The sequence below is a fragment of the Bombus terrestris genome, chromosome 5 (genome assembly GCF_910591885.1).
Source record: "Bombus terrestris chromosome 5, iyBomTerr1.2, whole genome shotgun sequence".
NCBI lineage: Eukaryota > Metazoa > Arthropoda > Insecta > Hymenoptera > Apidae > Bombus > Bombus terrestris.
The window spans coordinates 1,536,458-1,552,266 of NC_063273.1; the positions used below are offsets into that span (position 1 = coordinate 1,536,458).

The 15,809-nt window shown below is 32.8% G+C and overlaps 1 protein-coding gene across 3 annotated transcripts; it reads left to right on the forward strand.

Annotated features, from left to right (window-relative positions):
- Nucleotides 1-541: 541 nt before the first annotated feature.
- On the forward strand, nt 542-15,798 carry LOC100650401 (uncharacterized protein PF3D7_1120600). Of its 3 annotated transcripts, XM_012308962.3 has the most exons (8): nt 544-2,320; nt 2,426-13,113; nt 13,529-13,735; nt 13,831-13,950; nt 14,039-14,296; nt 15,249-15,365; nt 15,434-15,505; nt 15,580-15,798. In XM_012308962.3, the coding sequence occupies exons 1-8, from the start codon at nt 1,408-1,410 to the stop codon at nt 15,649-15,651; spliced, it is 12,447 nt and encodes a 4,148-aa protein (XP_012164352.3). In that variant the 5' UTR covers nt 544-1,407; the 3' UTR covers nt 15,652-15,798. The 3 variants fall into 3 exon arrangements, with proteins under 3 accessions (XP_048261821.1, XP_012164352.3, XP_048261820.1); XM_048405863.1 differs by having other exon boundaries at nt 544-13,113; XM_048405864.1 differs by lacking the exons at nt 13,831-13,950; nt 14,039-14,296; nt 15,249-15,365; nt 15,434-15,505; nt 15,580-15,798 and having other exon boundaries at nt 542-13,159; nt 13,529-13,668.
- Nucleotides 15,799-15,809: the final 11 nt, after the last annotated feature.

Consider the following 15,809-nt stretch of genomic DNA (forward strand, 5'->3'; position numbering starts at 1 on the left):
TTACACTAACATATTTACTATATGAATATCTATATGAACTATACTATATTATATTTACTATAGAATATTTACTATATGAATCTCTACGCAGCGTTTTCTTCCTATTCCTATATCGCTTTTTCAACTTGTTCGCGCATTCTATCTTTGTATCTCTATGGTTTTGCATATTAAATATTATGTGAAATATGTTTTACACTAAAATTTACCGACAATATTATTAAAGAATAATAAATTCGCAACCAATAGTTTTCTTGAAATCTTAAAGTAGAGGACTACGAGGTTCTGCAATCAAGATAAGGATTGGAATCCGAACAAATACAAGCAACTCTTCTTTTTTCAGAGTTATTGACAATTGTTCCATATGAATTCTTGTAATTCATAGAAAAATGTAGTAATACATCAGTGGACCTTAATATATTAATATTTAGAAATGTATTGTGAAATATATTTATATTGTGAAATGATTTATAACGATTTATAATGATTGAAATTCTATCGATTGCTTATCTTACATATTAATTCCCATCAATGTTATTGAGATTATAAGGTTTTCACTTTATAAAAAGTGGACTTTGTAAAGAGCATTGCTATATTAAAGTTGACAACGAATGTGAACAATCTGAATTGTTAGTCAGTTCGTGACTGAATTTAGGTTTTTAAACATGAACAGTGAAGATGTAATTAAATGAATAGAATACGCGGTGATTGTGTATCGAAACATATTTGCTATAATCGCACGACACGCGATAGTGCTTGAACATTGACTATCACATTAAGAAGTTGACATTTTCTAAAAGTAGTTAAGTTTAACGTAACTATCTGACAGCGAAGTATACGTATTGTTTATCGAGATTAGTGAAACTGATTGTGCAACATGGCGATTATATTTGAATAATAAGTACACGTCGTTTTATTATTGTTTCGCTAACGTTGCGGAGATTCTATATTTTTCTTGCAATAATTCGAGGATAATGAGTGTACACTAATTGTGACACACGCGCGCACGCACACACATACACACACACATTGTTGCAATTAAAAATCATAAGAATTTAATATTAACCGTAAAAACGTAAGGAGTGAAAAGAAGATTGAGAAATAAAAAAAGGATAGTCCTTTCTGTATATTTTGCAGAGGGCTTTAATTTATTATGTATAGTAATAGGTTGTAATATTTTAAAGTTTGTGTTAGTAACTTGATGAAGCATTAGAATGAACATTACTTTAAATGTACAGATTTCTTTAAAGTATTTCATTTTCCAAAATAAGAAGACCCTAATTAAATAAACTATGCAGCATATAAACATTAATATAATAGGTTTAGTGCATTTTAAGGGTCGTATGACAGTGAACAGAACTGTAGACTCAAATGCACTGTGATAATTAAAGTATCATAATTAACAGTGTGATGAGCAGCAGTGGATATCGTGGAAGAAGCTTTGGACCACGAGGTGCTCGTACAAATGGTCCAGCCAATGGCTTTAATGTTCCCAGATTTCCACATCCTAGTTTTAATCATCCACGACCACCACATAGGTTACCTGGTCCTGAGAAATGGATAGAACGTCCAAATTTTACACCATGGCAGCAGAATAAAAATTTTCATTTGCAATATAGAGGAAATTTACAATATCGACCAAATAGCAGGGGTAGAACAATAGGTGGTCGTGGAATAATAAGATTTTCTGGGCCTGGTAGACCAACATCATCTCAATTTCATATGGGCTTTATAAGAAATCCTATACATACAGCATTATTACCCCATGAAGAATTAATTGAAGATAAGCCTGTATCAGTACCGCAAACCCCCTTGCTTGGTTCTGAAGAAGAACGTCAGCAAAAGATTGCAGAAACAGCTGACAAATTAAAGAAAAAATTATCCTCTATAACAGAACAAGAAATTACAAATTTTTTGGAAGATGATTTGCCTATATTACCAAATAATGGTTCTGAAGAAGAAAATACTCGAAATAAAATTATCCCTGAGCTTAGACACGAACCACCTGAACTTAACTTGACATTCACTGACCTTAAAGATATAGGCAGGATTGATTGTAATAATTTAAAATTTGGAAATGTAGATAGTGAATCTAATAATGAGATTTCAATTAATTTTGAGAAGAAGTCTACAGATAATGTAATAAGTACAAATAATGAAATTACAATTATAGATGAAGAAGAATCCCTAATCATCTTGGATCCATATGACAAAGATGACTTCAAACAGTCAAATATGTTATTGGAAGATGATAAATGTCATGAACAAATACATAACGAATTGCCTGATTTTAAATGCAACATAGAAAACTTACAATTGCAAGGTAATAATATCACAGAAAGTTTGATATCTTCAAACTCAAATAATGGTAATGAAAAGTTATTAACTTTGAATTTAGATGAGAATATAACAAATTTATTACCCACAGATTCAGTAAATATTTCACTGCCAGAAAGAGCTTTAAATGTTAATGATGTAGAAACAAGTTCTATATCAGTATCAACTACAGATGATCAAAATGAGTTAAAGACAGATTTTCCACAAAATCAAAACACTGTGCAAGTAGATATACAAGATTCAAATAGAGATAACACACAGGATACTAACATCAATATACAACATAATAATCACACAGAAACAAAGCTGCTTGAAGATAATCAAATTCAAAATAATTTACAAAGAAATGTATCCCAAGAGATAATTCATCAAAATTTGGAAAATATATCTGATTGTTCTCGAAAGAGATCACTTAATTTTCTACCATCTAATGAAGAAATTCATTCAAACAGTGTCTGTGATTCTACATCTTCAACATATTCAAATTATGAAGCAAATAAATTAAATGATGATAAGAAATTAAATAATCCACCTATTTTTCAATCAAAGTTCTTTAATATATCTCCAAGGTTAACTCCAAGGATTGGGGAGCCTAGAGGCCATTGGGTTTTCCAACAGAATGGAAAAAATTCATTTTTTAGAGGATCACAGAGATTACTCTTTCATGGTAATCGAATACCTCAACAAAGACATGTTAAATCATTTAAAACAACTGATTTAGTTCCAGTTGGATTTGATCCACGAGCACCACCACCATTTACGCATAATGTACCTGTTTTAAACCATGACTGTCAGCACAATTCAATAGCAATATTTTCTTCTAATGATTTGCCTCCTGCTTTTGATCCAAGCGAACCTCCACCAAATATAAGATCAAAATCAGGTACTGAACCATCTAGTAAACAAGAAAGTGTACAGTCTATGCCCTCTTTAGATTTGAAAGCTCAAACATTAAGTACTTGTCAAAATAATTTAAAAGTTATACAACAATCGCCGACCTTTGATCTCAGGGGAACACCTCCGAGAATTTCAGACGTCTCAGTAACAAATAATGAAAAAATACCTGAATTTAATCCTCAACACCCACCGCCAAAAATTCATAAAAGGAAGGAAACCTTCCAACCTCCACCAATTTTCAATCCGCGACTTTCATCTCAAGAATGTTCTAATCTACTTGTATCTTTAGATGCATCTAGGTCAACTACAGTGCCACTGAATTTAATGGACACATCACCAGCATCGGATTTTAACACTGGTCCCATTGTATCAAATTTTGCACAATTACCACCTATAAACATACCATCGCGTCAACCTTTTATTTCCAATGTACAGATGAATTTTTCATCTGTAGTATCACAAACAAGTAGTGGACAAGAAGTAATAAGGGAAATTCCATTGCCTCTACCTCCTACGAATATCACTCAAGTTCTTCTACCGCCACCAAAAGAACCTTCAGTGGGAGGAAATACCAATCCTAATCAAAGCACAAACATGGATTATGGGTTAGAAGATATGCAAGAAACAATGAAATTTGCAAAGAAAATAATAAACTTGATAGAAGAAACAGACGATAAAGATAAACCTGCAGTTTCTGAATTACCATTGACACCATCCAAAATTCCAATACCAATCGAAAGTATACATCGTTCTTTGTCAGTAGAGGAAGGAAATACAAGTAATACAAGAAAACAAAAAAAATCTAGGAATAAGAAAAGTATACAAAATGTAGTCTGTGGACCAGAATTAATTTGTGAGAAACAAGAGGATATCAAGACAATAGATGAGGGACAAAGTGTACAAAATCAGAGTAAAAATACCGAAAATGCATTATTGGTAAGTGATCAAATAAGACCCAAGGTGGTATTCAACTTAAACTCCAAAATAAAGAAAATACATAAACCGGAAGAGTGGCATAGGACTGTTATAAATATTCCTGAAAACAGAGAAATCTCGCAACAGAGTGCAATTCAAAATTCAAATAAAGAGAGGGCTCACTCTAGGAAGCATTCTTCTGAAAGTAAAAATAACACGAATCAAAATAAGAATAAACAAAAAGAGGCGAAAATTAACAAAAATGCTGATCCACAAGTCATCCCTATACATGAAAAATCAAATGATACATGTTATCGTTCTAAAAATTACGGAGATTTGGAAAAATTACATGCGCATTCTTCGAATACAGCACTAACATCTAATGATATAGATATTCAAACAAATCAAAAATTAAAAAAAGAATCTGGAAAGAAAAAGGTTTTTACTCCAGAAGCTTTATGGAAGAAAAGAGTGATCAGTCGTTTCTTGAAAATGAGTAAAAACGATATTTGCAATATGGTCAATAATTCGAGTCTTCGTAAGTTTGATATTGCAATGGAACATCTGGTGAAAGAAAGAAGGTCGTCTCTTTCTTTAGAACTGAGAAACATGGAAGACGAGAAAATGAAAGAATACGATAGAATAGAATTTATGAATCAATTGAACGCGATGTTAGATCCAAGCGCTGTTGTCGGTATTACGGACTTACCTACAGAATTTATTCATCATTTGAGCGAAGTTTTACAACTTGATATACCGTTTGATACTGAATTATCCGAAAGTCAAAATGCCGATGTCGAAGAGATTAAAATTATAAATCAGAACGAAAATCTGGGAGTACATTCGTGTGAGGATGTAAGGGAGGAGAGTCTAAGAATCCCATCTTCTGCTGAGTATCAAGATCCTCAAAACGAAGAACATGCAGAAGATAAATCTATATATAGTAAAGAAGAATCTACTCACTATTCCTTGGACACAGAATCGAATGTTAATATTTTACGGCAGGATACAAATTCGTCGCATCGATCACTATCAAATGATCGCGAAATCGAGAATGCGCATAAAAAACAACAGCAACCACTATTTAATGAAGCTGACTTGGATGATATATTGTTTCAAGTAACAGAGAGAACGAAGAGTTTATCAAACACGAGTTTGCCTGTGGAACTGGAGAAGAGCATTGATACAGGTTCAGGTGCTCCACTGGTTCAAACAATAACAGAAGCTTCTAAGTATAACACTTTCTCACAGATTCCTAACAAAACAGTAGCTGATCTCGATGATATTTTTTCAGCTGGGATCGCGCGAGTCAAACAGTTAGGTAAAAGTAACGCGAATATAGATCACTTAAGAGCGCGTAAATCCAGTTCCGAAGATCGCAACATGCGTCACGTGTCTAAACACGAAAGGTATGAAAGATGGAAGAGAAAGGAGCGAGAGGATCCGGATACATTTAGGAATTTAACGAAAGAAGAATGGGAAGCGAAGTATGGGCTAACTAACACTTTGGTAGCTTCAATTATTGTGCGAAAAAATACCTCTAACAGCGCAGAAAATTTAAGCAAATATGAGAGAAATAATCGCGCTCCGAGATACTGCTTGTCGGATTCACCAATGAGACATTTAAGCATAAGTCCTTTAACCCGCGAAGTTTCTGTGCATAATTTAGATAGGTGTATTAGCGGTCCTAGCGAGATGGAAGAACTACAAACAGCAGAAGAATCGACAAGTAGTAGCGAGACCAGTTCAAGTAATTTCAGCGACAGTGACGAGGAAATTGTTTCTCCCAACGTGACAAAATTGTTGAAAGTAATAAAAGAAAAGGAAAAGATCGCGAAGCAAAAATCGCTCAATGAAACCATCAGAGATGAAGTAGTCGCTGAGATAGAAAAGGAATGGAAAGAAAAGAGTAAACATAAGGAAAGAAAATCTCGCAAACGTGAAAAAAGGAAAAAAGACAAGAAAGAGAAACGGAGGAAAGAGAAGAGAAAAAAGAGGAAAAGGAATTCTTATTCGGGTTCGTCAAAATCTAGCGAACAGACCGAAGAGTTTCGGGTACTGACAGAGGATGAGATCAAGAAAGAAGTAATCGTCAAAGAGGAATCGATGAGTTCGTTCGAGGAGAATGCTTCATTGAACGACAGAACTAATAATACTTCGGTTAATAAGTCAGTTGACTCACCAACTAAATTGCGAAGTTTACAGACAGAGGAAGACTGCACTGTACTTCCTGTTACTTGTGAGACCGTATCGTCACAACCTAAGAACAAACCCACGATTGTTTCTGTAGTGACGCAACCGAAAACTAAAGCACAACTCAAACAAATGCCAGAATCCAATAATGCGGAACAGAGGCAAATTATGGAGAAAGTAACGGAATTTACAAAGAATAATACAGTGAATGTAGATAACGAAAAGACGAAAGATCTTCTGGAAATGAATAGAGATTACGAAATAGCAACAAATAATAACGAACGGATAGACGGAATTTTATCTATGAATATCTCTTTAGATCAAACTAATATACCTTTAATTACTGAAGAATCATCTCCGTCTATTCAATCGCACAGCGAAGCTATCAGTGATAATAACACAACACATATAATGTCATTTACAACCCATAGTAATTCAAATCTTGTTCTTGATACTAGTACGAATAATCAGTCTGTTGATCAAAAAGTTACTTACTCGGTGGAAAACAAGAGTGGCGGTTATAAGAAGATAGACATAAAAGCATATAAAGAGCGCGCGTTGCAGAGACGTTTGAAGGAACTAGGCGCGTTAAAACAGGCTCCTGCAAATTCTGCTTCGTTGATTCGAGAATTTCACCATTCTCTACCTACTGATGAATCTAACGTTGAATCGTTAAAAGCAATAAGCGAAATAAAAACTGAAATTAATACAAATAAAGCACAACTAACGGATCCACGATTAACTACGGTAAGATCAACGAATACGCCTACTTCGGAGGGTTCTGATAAAGAAGAGGCCAGAGAGAAGAATAATTTAGAAGAAGAGCATCAGACCATGGATGTCGCGCAAGAAACTAAAGAAGCCGTGATTTCTATACAACCGAAAAACTTCAACGAGAAGAATGAAAATCGATGCATAGATATTGATTCAAACATTTTGAAAGACTCTGTAAAATGTATGGAACGCAAAAATGATAACAAATCCTTGTTGAAAGTAATTTCCAAGCAAGAATTCGACGAATTTCCGGATAAAAAGAAATCAAAATTTGAATCAGAGAAAAAGCCAAAGAAACCAATTTCAGATGTTGACTCCTCTAAGTTTAAAAATATTCGATCAGAGGGAAGTAAAGAATTGAAGTTGAAGAAAGAGAAAGCTAAGAAATCGTGTGAAAAAAAGAAAAAGAATTCGAAGCCGAATGAATCTAAATCGATAGAAGAAAACCCTGTAGAAAAACATTCGCATAAAAAGACGCCTGATGGTAATAAAAAAGTACCGATTGTAAGTTCACATGCCGCCGATCAAAGTGAAGTTAAAAAAACAAGCAGTCATAATATTCATGAAAATTTATCTAAACTTCAAACTGTTGAAACGTGCTCGGGAAACGCAGAAGTGATAATTGATAGCAAAACTCTACAAAAACAAGTTAATACTCATTCCGTGGTAAGACAAAACGACCAAGTGCTCACTGATAGTAACAGAGAAACAGTAAGCATTAATGAAGATGTTACGCTACAAGATAATGAAATAATTATTTCAAACCAGCAGGTTTTAAATGAAGAAATGGCGAGAACCCAGGACCAAAACTTAATAAGCTCGGAAAATGCAAAAAAAAATGATGAATCAGATAAAGAAATGGGAGAACATACAATTGAAGTCAATGAAGTGAGTGCGTTCGCTGAATCTATGTCTGCTGTAAGCTTGAACAAACAAAAGGATATATGTAACGACATGTCATCGCTAGGCTCAACGTCTATTGGTCATATTCAATCAATTCGCACTGAAAAATGTATGACAAGTACACCACCTCTTGTTTCGAACTATGTTAGCGAAGAATCTCATTCGTTAAGCGAACAAATCGATGTTGATACAATTAATATTAAACATTTGCAAAATTCCAAAGCCGCTGATAATTCTACTTTGGATACGAGAATCCATTCGAAAGCTATTGTTAAAAACGATGATATAAATGTAGAAACGAATGTTGTAGAAGAGCAGGATAGGACTATATCTCAGTTAAGCCAAAAATTAAAAACTTTGGAAGATTATAGTAAAGTACGTGGTAAAAACGAAGCGAAATCTCCAGATAGTCGGAGTAGCCCGTTTAAGGGTTTTCTCGCGGATACCATCGATAATGATATTTGTCAAGCATCTCTATTATATCATACAAAGATGAACAACGCAAATATCAAAGAAAACACAATAAAAGAATATAAAGATCCTAAGCAACGCTTACAAACATGTATCAATGATAAACCCATTATAGAATCGAAAGAGGAAAAGAAAGATGGCGACGAAGATTCTTCCGAGAAAATGGACGAAGGAAACGAAATATTCCCAACTTCTAATTTAGCAAAAGAGCAACAAAATGTTACAGAAAAAACGATAGATCATAGCGTGAATGTGAAAGATAATACCAAGATTGATGATACGACGTTGGAAATTAAGGATAAAGATATAACAATGAAAAATGGTCAAACTTACAACCTTTCTGCTCAGCCGAAATTTTTATTTCTAACTAACATAGACAATCATCACGATACACTTGACGATGATAGCCAGTCATTTATTGTTTTAGACGAATATATAGATGATACAGATGAAAAATCGATCAAGAAATTGAGCTCTCTTGATTTAGATCTTGAAGATTGCATTGCGCGAGATGCAGATATTTTTACGACTAAATCATTGCAGAAACAAGAGAATTTGACGAGTGATATTAAATCATCAAGTTTTAACTCAATAGCTTTTAACAAGTTGTCAGAAGTTTTAGATAAGAACAATCACGATGGGAAACAAGATCAAACTAATATAACATCTACGCGTGAAAATGAGAAATCTACGTTGTCTGAAAAAACTACTGCTGTTTTTCCATCAGAGTTATTTGTGGCTGCAGAGAAGACTGTGAATACTACAAATCTATCTTTTCCTATATCTCCATCAAACGAGAATTTAGAAGAAAATTCAAAGATATTAAAAACTACTAAACCTATTGATTCAATTAATTCAGAAATTTCAGAAGAATATCCACAAAATATTATTAATGCAACATCTGAAAATATTTCTCAAAAATGTGCAACGATCGAACTATCATCGATTACAGAAATAAGAATCGAAGAAAAGAATGAACATTGTACCGATGTATCAGAGGATAATTTATTACATAATCTTCAATCTTCTTGTGCAACCGAACCAGTTGTTACATCCCTTGAAGGTGAAAGCTCACAAAATTTAAATGTTCCAATAAAAATTGCCAGGAGAAAGTCCATAGAGAACTTTTGGAATACTGCATCAATACCTGAAGCAAATAAAGAATTTCTAGAACTGAAGAAACAACAGCAAGTGGATAATAATTTGCTAGATAAGCAAATATCAGTTCCTTGCGAAATAAGCACGTCCATTGATAGAAATTTATCTATCAATTGTAATAAAGAATACGAGGCACGAATTTCGAATAAATTGAATCAAAAAAATAAGAATAAGACTTTAAATAACATAAACAATAAATTGAAAAAGAAACGGAAGCCTACTATTTCAAAGAAGATAGTAAAGGAAGCAATGAAGGAAGCAGATACTGTAAAAATTAAATATCCAACCATGAAAGAAGCTGTCATGGCTAGGATGATCGAAATCGATGTTGAAATCCATAAATTAATGACAGAAAAGATGACCCTCTATCAAATGTTAACAAACGATACTTCATCGAACGACAATAATTTGCAACAAAATAACGTGACGCACGAAGAGAAAAAAGTTGAAACGTCAGTAATTAGACCTCAAACTCCATCCGTGTTAATGACACAATTACTTCCCGTAGCAAATCAATGTGCCAAAGTAACTATAGGAAGTTTACCTACAAAAGACACTCCGATTAATCCGATACAGCCAAATAAATCTAAGACATTGTATAAACATGATCATCATGCAGAGAAAAGGGAAAGTTGTACTTCTACTTGTGGTTCCGATGATGAAGAGATCGCATATCATGCCGAAGATACTAAATCATCTAAAAAAAGAAAGAGACAAAGCTCTGAAAGAGCAGTTAAAAGATCGGAAAATAAATCAGACAGTCAAAATGTATGCAACAAGGACACACAAAGTACAGTTACAGAGAAAAAACAAGTTAATAACGTAATAAAAGTAACGCTTAAAAAAATCAATACGAAACGAACAACAATAGAACAAAATTCTGATCAGGTTTCAGTGAATGAAACTATATTCCAAGAAGATATCAATAAAGATATAATTAAATCTCAAGAGGCTGAAAACATTGAATCTGTGGAACCTCAAATACTCAATGAAGGTACTATTGAAATAAAAGTACCAGAGCTTAACAAAGAAAATTATTTAACAAAAGATTGCGAAGAAAAACATGAAACCTCAAACAAGACAAGTAATGATGTAGATTTAGCAAAAAAATCAATGGAGAACAAAACACCAGAAAGGTCATCGATATATTCGGATGATAGTACTTGGGATTCTCTTCTTCAGAATCCAACCACAGATGATCAAAAGAAATCAAACACTGGCCTTGCTTTGTTAGAGGAAACGTATAAGAAAGAAATTGCGAAAACGCGAAGAATAAGAGCCGATGCGCGAAGAAAGAAAAAGAAAAAATTAGAGAATTTGTTACAGATTGTGAATACTCTAACTCCTGATGAGGAGGAGTTACCACTGTCAGCTCTATATGCTAAAAAATTGCATCAAAAGAAACAATTACTGGATTCTTTCGTACAGCAAACTAAACAACAAACAGGTGATGATCCACAATTATGGAAAAACGTAGTTGAAGTGATAAACGCAGTAGCAGAAAACAGAACAGAAGATCTTTATGTAGAGTCATCAGAAAAACGATTAACTAATTGCTTTGAAGATGTCGTATCCGTTATACCAAACCCAGAGGTAAACTCTGAATTTAGAGACGATAAGGAGAAACAGATTATAAATTCCTCACTAAGAAATATTAAAGAAGTTTGCATCGAACCATTGGTCGATGTTAACATTTCTGACAATAAAAATGAAAGGAATAATGTTTCGAAGAAAGATGATTTACAAATGTTATCTAGTAAATCGCAAGAATTTTTAAATAATGAATACTTCCAACAAGATTTGGAAATCAGTGTGTCATCAAAAATTGTAATGAATTTATCCGAAACATGTACAGATGATACATCTATGAATATCGAAGCAAATTTAGTAAAATCCTTTGTACAGCAAGCTGTAGAAAATGATAATGTAAAAATCAATCGGTCGACCTCAATAAAAGATTCAGATTCGTGTCTTACGGAATCAAATTCAAATAATATTCGCGATGGTCAGAATATCTCGAACGTCTTGGAATATTCGAAAAAAGCTGAAAGAAAAACTAATATGGAAACTATGGAGTCTACTTTGCAAAACAAACTAAGTAATACTGATGAGAATATTGCAATACAGGAACCTACTAACAGTCAATTCGTAAGAACATCTGAAGATACTCGAAATAATTATGATGCTTCAACTGAATCTAACAATGATAAAAATATTGCTATTATGGATGAAACTGCATCAAAGGATAAATTTGGTTTTAAACTAGAAAACGTAAACGAAGCAAATATGCAAGATTCCTTAGTTTTGTACGATAAAGATAATAATGTTGACAATACTGTTGAAGAATTCGATTGTATACCTCAAAATAAACGTTTTATAAGTCTCAAAGAACGTAAAGAATCACATAAAAGAAAAGATATTGAGCGATTTGATAAGACTGCATGCGAAGAAAATAATAATAAGAAGTGCGCATCTGTTTCTTCTTTTACTGAGAATACAGAAGCATTAAAAAGCGATGAAGTATTAAGTAAGAAATCGTTTAAGCATAAGAAAGGAAGCAGCAAGACTGCTGTTCGACGAAGCTCGAGATATGCCGAAGAACCTATGAAACGTATAAAAGTAGAGATTGATGTAACCGTCCCAAATGCTGAGCAAGAGGAAAAGAATTTCAGGATGCAGTTTCCAAGTACATCACCATACGAAGAAGTCGAAACTATATTAGTAAATACTAGAAGGAATCGTAATATTCAAAAGCCAATAACGAACAGGAAGCGACGCACGCCTATTCTTTCAGAAATTGAAGTTGTGGCACACGAATTGAATTCAAGTAATGGATCTTTAAAAAGAATTAAAAGACACAAAAAACATACAATGTCCGAAATGATGAATTGCGTGGTACAGATAGTAGATTGTAGACATACGATTTTGAATCCGAATGTAAGCTTAGACGTATTACAAAAGTATGGAATATCCAAAATTAACACATATGTCTATCCTAACTCTATTCAAATGGATTCTTCCGTAAGTCTTATGGAATCAACATCAACCAAAGATTTGCCTACTGTATGCAAGACAACATCATTGAGTGAATTACCACGAAGTCAGACTTCAACATTGATTAAAAAATTCGACGATACAACACGACTTGTTAATGATCAAATAAGTTCCATTAAAATTAAGAAAATACCAAGATCTGCAAATATGGATTCATCTGTAAATGATAGAGAAGAATGTGCAGACCCTGATATCGAAGTTATGCCAGTTTTAGTGAAGGAACCTATTACTGTAGACATTATACAGAATTGTGATAAGCCAGATATTGAAATTGTGGAAGAAAAAACGATAGTTACTAAGAATCAACAACACAGCAAGTCTGGATCAACATTGACTGCAATAGATACAAATGAAGATAAAGAACTACTGAGGACGCAATATACGGTTCATAAAGGTCCTATTTTAGATATTAAGGTAAAGAAACGGAAGCGTCGTAATAGAAAGAAATAATGACATGAAAGTATGTATTAAAGTAATACATAAATATTTTTATTTTTTGGCATCAAACTCCGTGATACTTTCTCTTCTTTTTTATAACATAGTAGATCCAAATATTCTTTGAGACAAAGAAATTGTATTATGGTCTTAGTTTGTATAGAACCATTATACTTTTTTGCTATTATATTTTATTTTTCATAAAATATTTATTTTATCATATAAAGTGTTCTATTGGTATATGATATATACAAATGTAAAAATACAAGGAAATAGCGTTATTTCTCTTTTTATCTATAATCATGAAACTATTACCACTATAAATAACTTTTATCAGAATTCTATAAGTTAGATTAAATTTTACAACTTAATAACAGGGAAGTATTTTTTCTAGGTTTTTGAGAATTCATTCCTAGCCGCAAGTGAAGATGGCAGAATATACAGGTACAATCAAGCATCTAATGGAATATTAAACATCTATAAAGGTCATCAAGCAGCAGTAACTTGTTTATATGTATACAATACAACTAGCACAGATATTAGCAAAGAATGGATGTTCTCTGGTTCATTGGATGGAACCTTACGATGTTACAACATAATGGTAACAGTAACAAGTTTATTAATTTAGCATAATACATACATGTTATTAACTCCTTTTGCCACATATTATTATTTATTATAAATAAATTTCATTAGACTGGAGTACAAGTGAGAGATACAGCAGATATAGGTAGCCCCATACAATGTATGGATGAAGCATGGGGAATAATTTTTATTGGTACTAAATCAGGGCATGTATCTCGCTATCATATAAAGGTTCGTTGAAAAATGTTATGTATAAAATTGTTTTTATCGAATATGTATGAATATCGTTTTTGTAACAAAAAATGTATAAATATTTCAGTCAGGTACAATTAAAGGAAACAGCATACAGTTCTCAGATAAGTCTGTATTAGCTTTAAAAGCAACTAACGAGGGTCCACGAAGAGTTCTTATCGTAGCATCACGTAGTCAACCGATAACGATACGAGATGCTCAAAATGGCCTATTTCTTCGGACAATTTGTGGTCAGAAAAGTCACACTGTGTATAGTTTGATGCGTGATAATCATTTGATTTATTGTGGTACAAGTAGCACATCTATACTTGTCTTTGATTTTACGGTTTGTAAAAATAATATACGTAGGTACAATACAATCTCGATTATAGGAATTAATAAGGAGATAGATATATTCGGATAATATAATAATCCACTTCTTGATCCATAGTTTTGTTATTAACACTTTGAAGAATTTCATTGGTACATACTTGTATGCCAATATTATATTTCTTATCAAATTCAAGTCAACCTTTTACATCAGTTCTGCTACGATTTTCGCATTCTGGTATGTTATGCAGCGCTGCAAGCCCACGAAAAAGTTTTTCTCCACTAATGTTCATTTGATGAATACTGTGACGTAATTTAAACTTTGGTGAAAATTAGGATTTCCATTTAATTTTTCATTAAACTGCCAAGCTTCCTCGTATATAACCGGCCCTGATATAGGTATTTCTTTATGTCTACATTGTAGAAACCACTAGTAACGAATCGTGTCGAAATCATTATTTTTTGCCAGTTTTGAACTTGTTTGGGAAGTACTAGCATCCGATGAGTCAATATCCTGTAAATAATTTTCTATTGTTCACTCTTTATTTTTTATACCACTGACTGTAGATTTTTCAACACCATATTTTTGTGTTAAGTTTATTGCATTCTAGCCATTTCTCAACTTCTTCATGATTTTATATTTTGTTTCAACTGACAATATTACCCATTTCCGTTCTGACAACATTGTTGCCGTGAGGCTTTAAATGTAAATACCATACTAAAATGCTGTGAAGAGTTTGTTCGAATTGAAAAGTTATCTTCGATAATTTTGATAGAAGGAAGTAAATACTGCATGAATTACATACACACATAGTACGAAATGTACCGATAATAGAATATTCCGATGATAGAACACTTGAATAATAAGTGTCTGGATAATCGAGATTCTACTGTATAATCTTCCATGTTATCATTGTAATACCGCATCATCATGTAAAATTCATTCTTTGCATTCTTTTATTTTATAGAATGGCGAACAAACAATGCAGTATGATGCTGGTGTAGGAATTGTATGCATGCGTCTGTATAAACAACTATTATTTGCTGGTTGTTATGATGGAAATATTTATGTATTTAATACAAAGGTTAGTATGAACTTAAAAACTAATGTTAGCTATGAAAGAAATTGTATTAATCTTTAGACAAATTCTAGGATCATCAACTTGTATGCAGTATACCTGGACCTGGTAATATGTTATTAAGTATGGAAGTCATAGACAATAAGGTATCTAAAATATTCTATTAAAATGCTATTAGAATATTACATTAAATCTAATATTCAAACATTTATTTTTCTAGATCATAGCTGGTAGCAAAGATAAACGTTTGCAATCATGGCAAATGCCACGACAAGTACGATCTTTGCTATAGAAAGTGAATCAAGCTTGATTTGACAGATCCTAGTCTAGTCGTGCTCCGAGGAAAAAGATTATTAAATTTGGAGTACAATCTGCCTATGAAATCATTGTACAGACTCAGAGGAGTTACTTTGTAATATATATACATATATACATTTTATTTACGAGAAA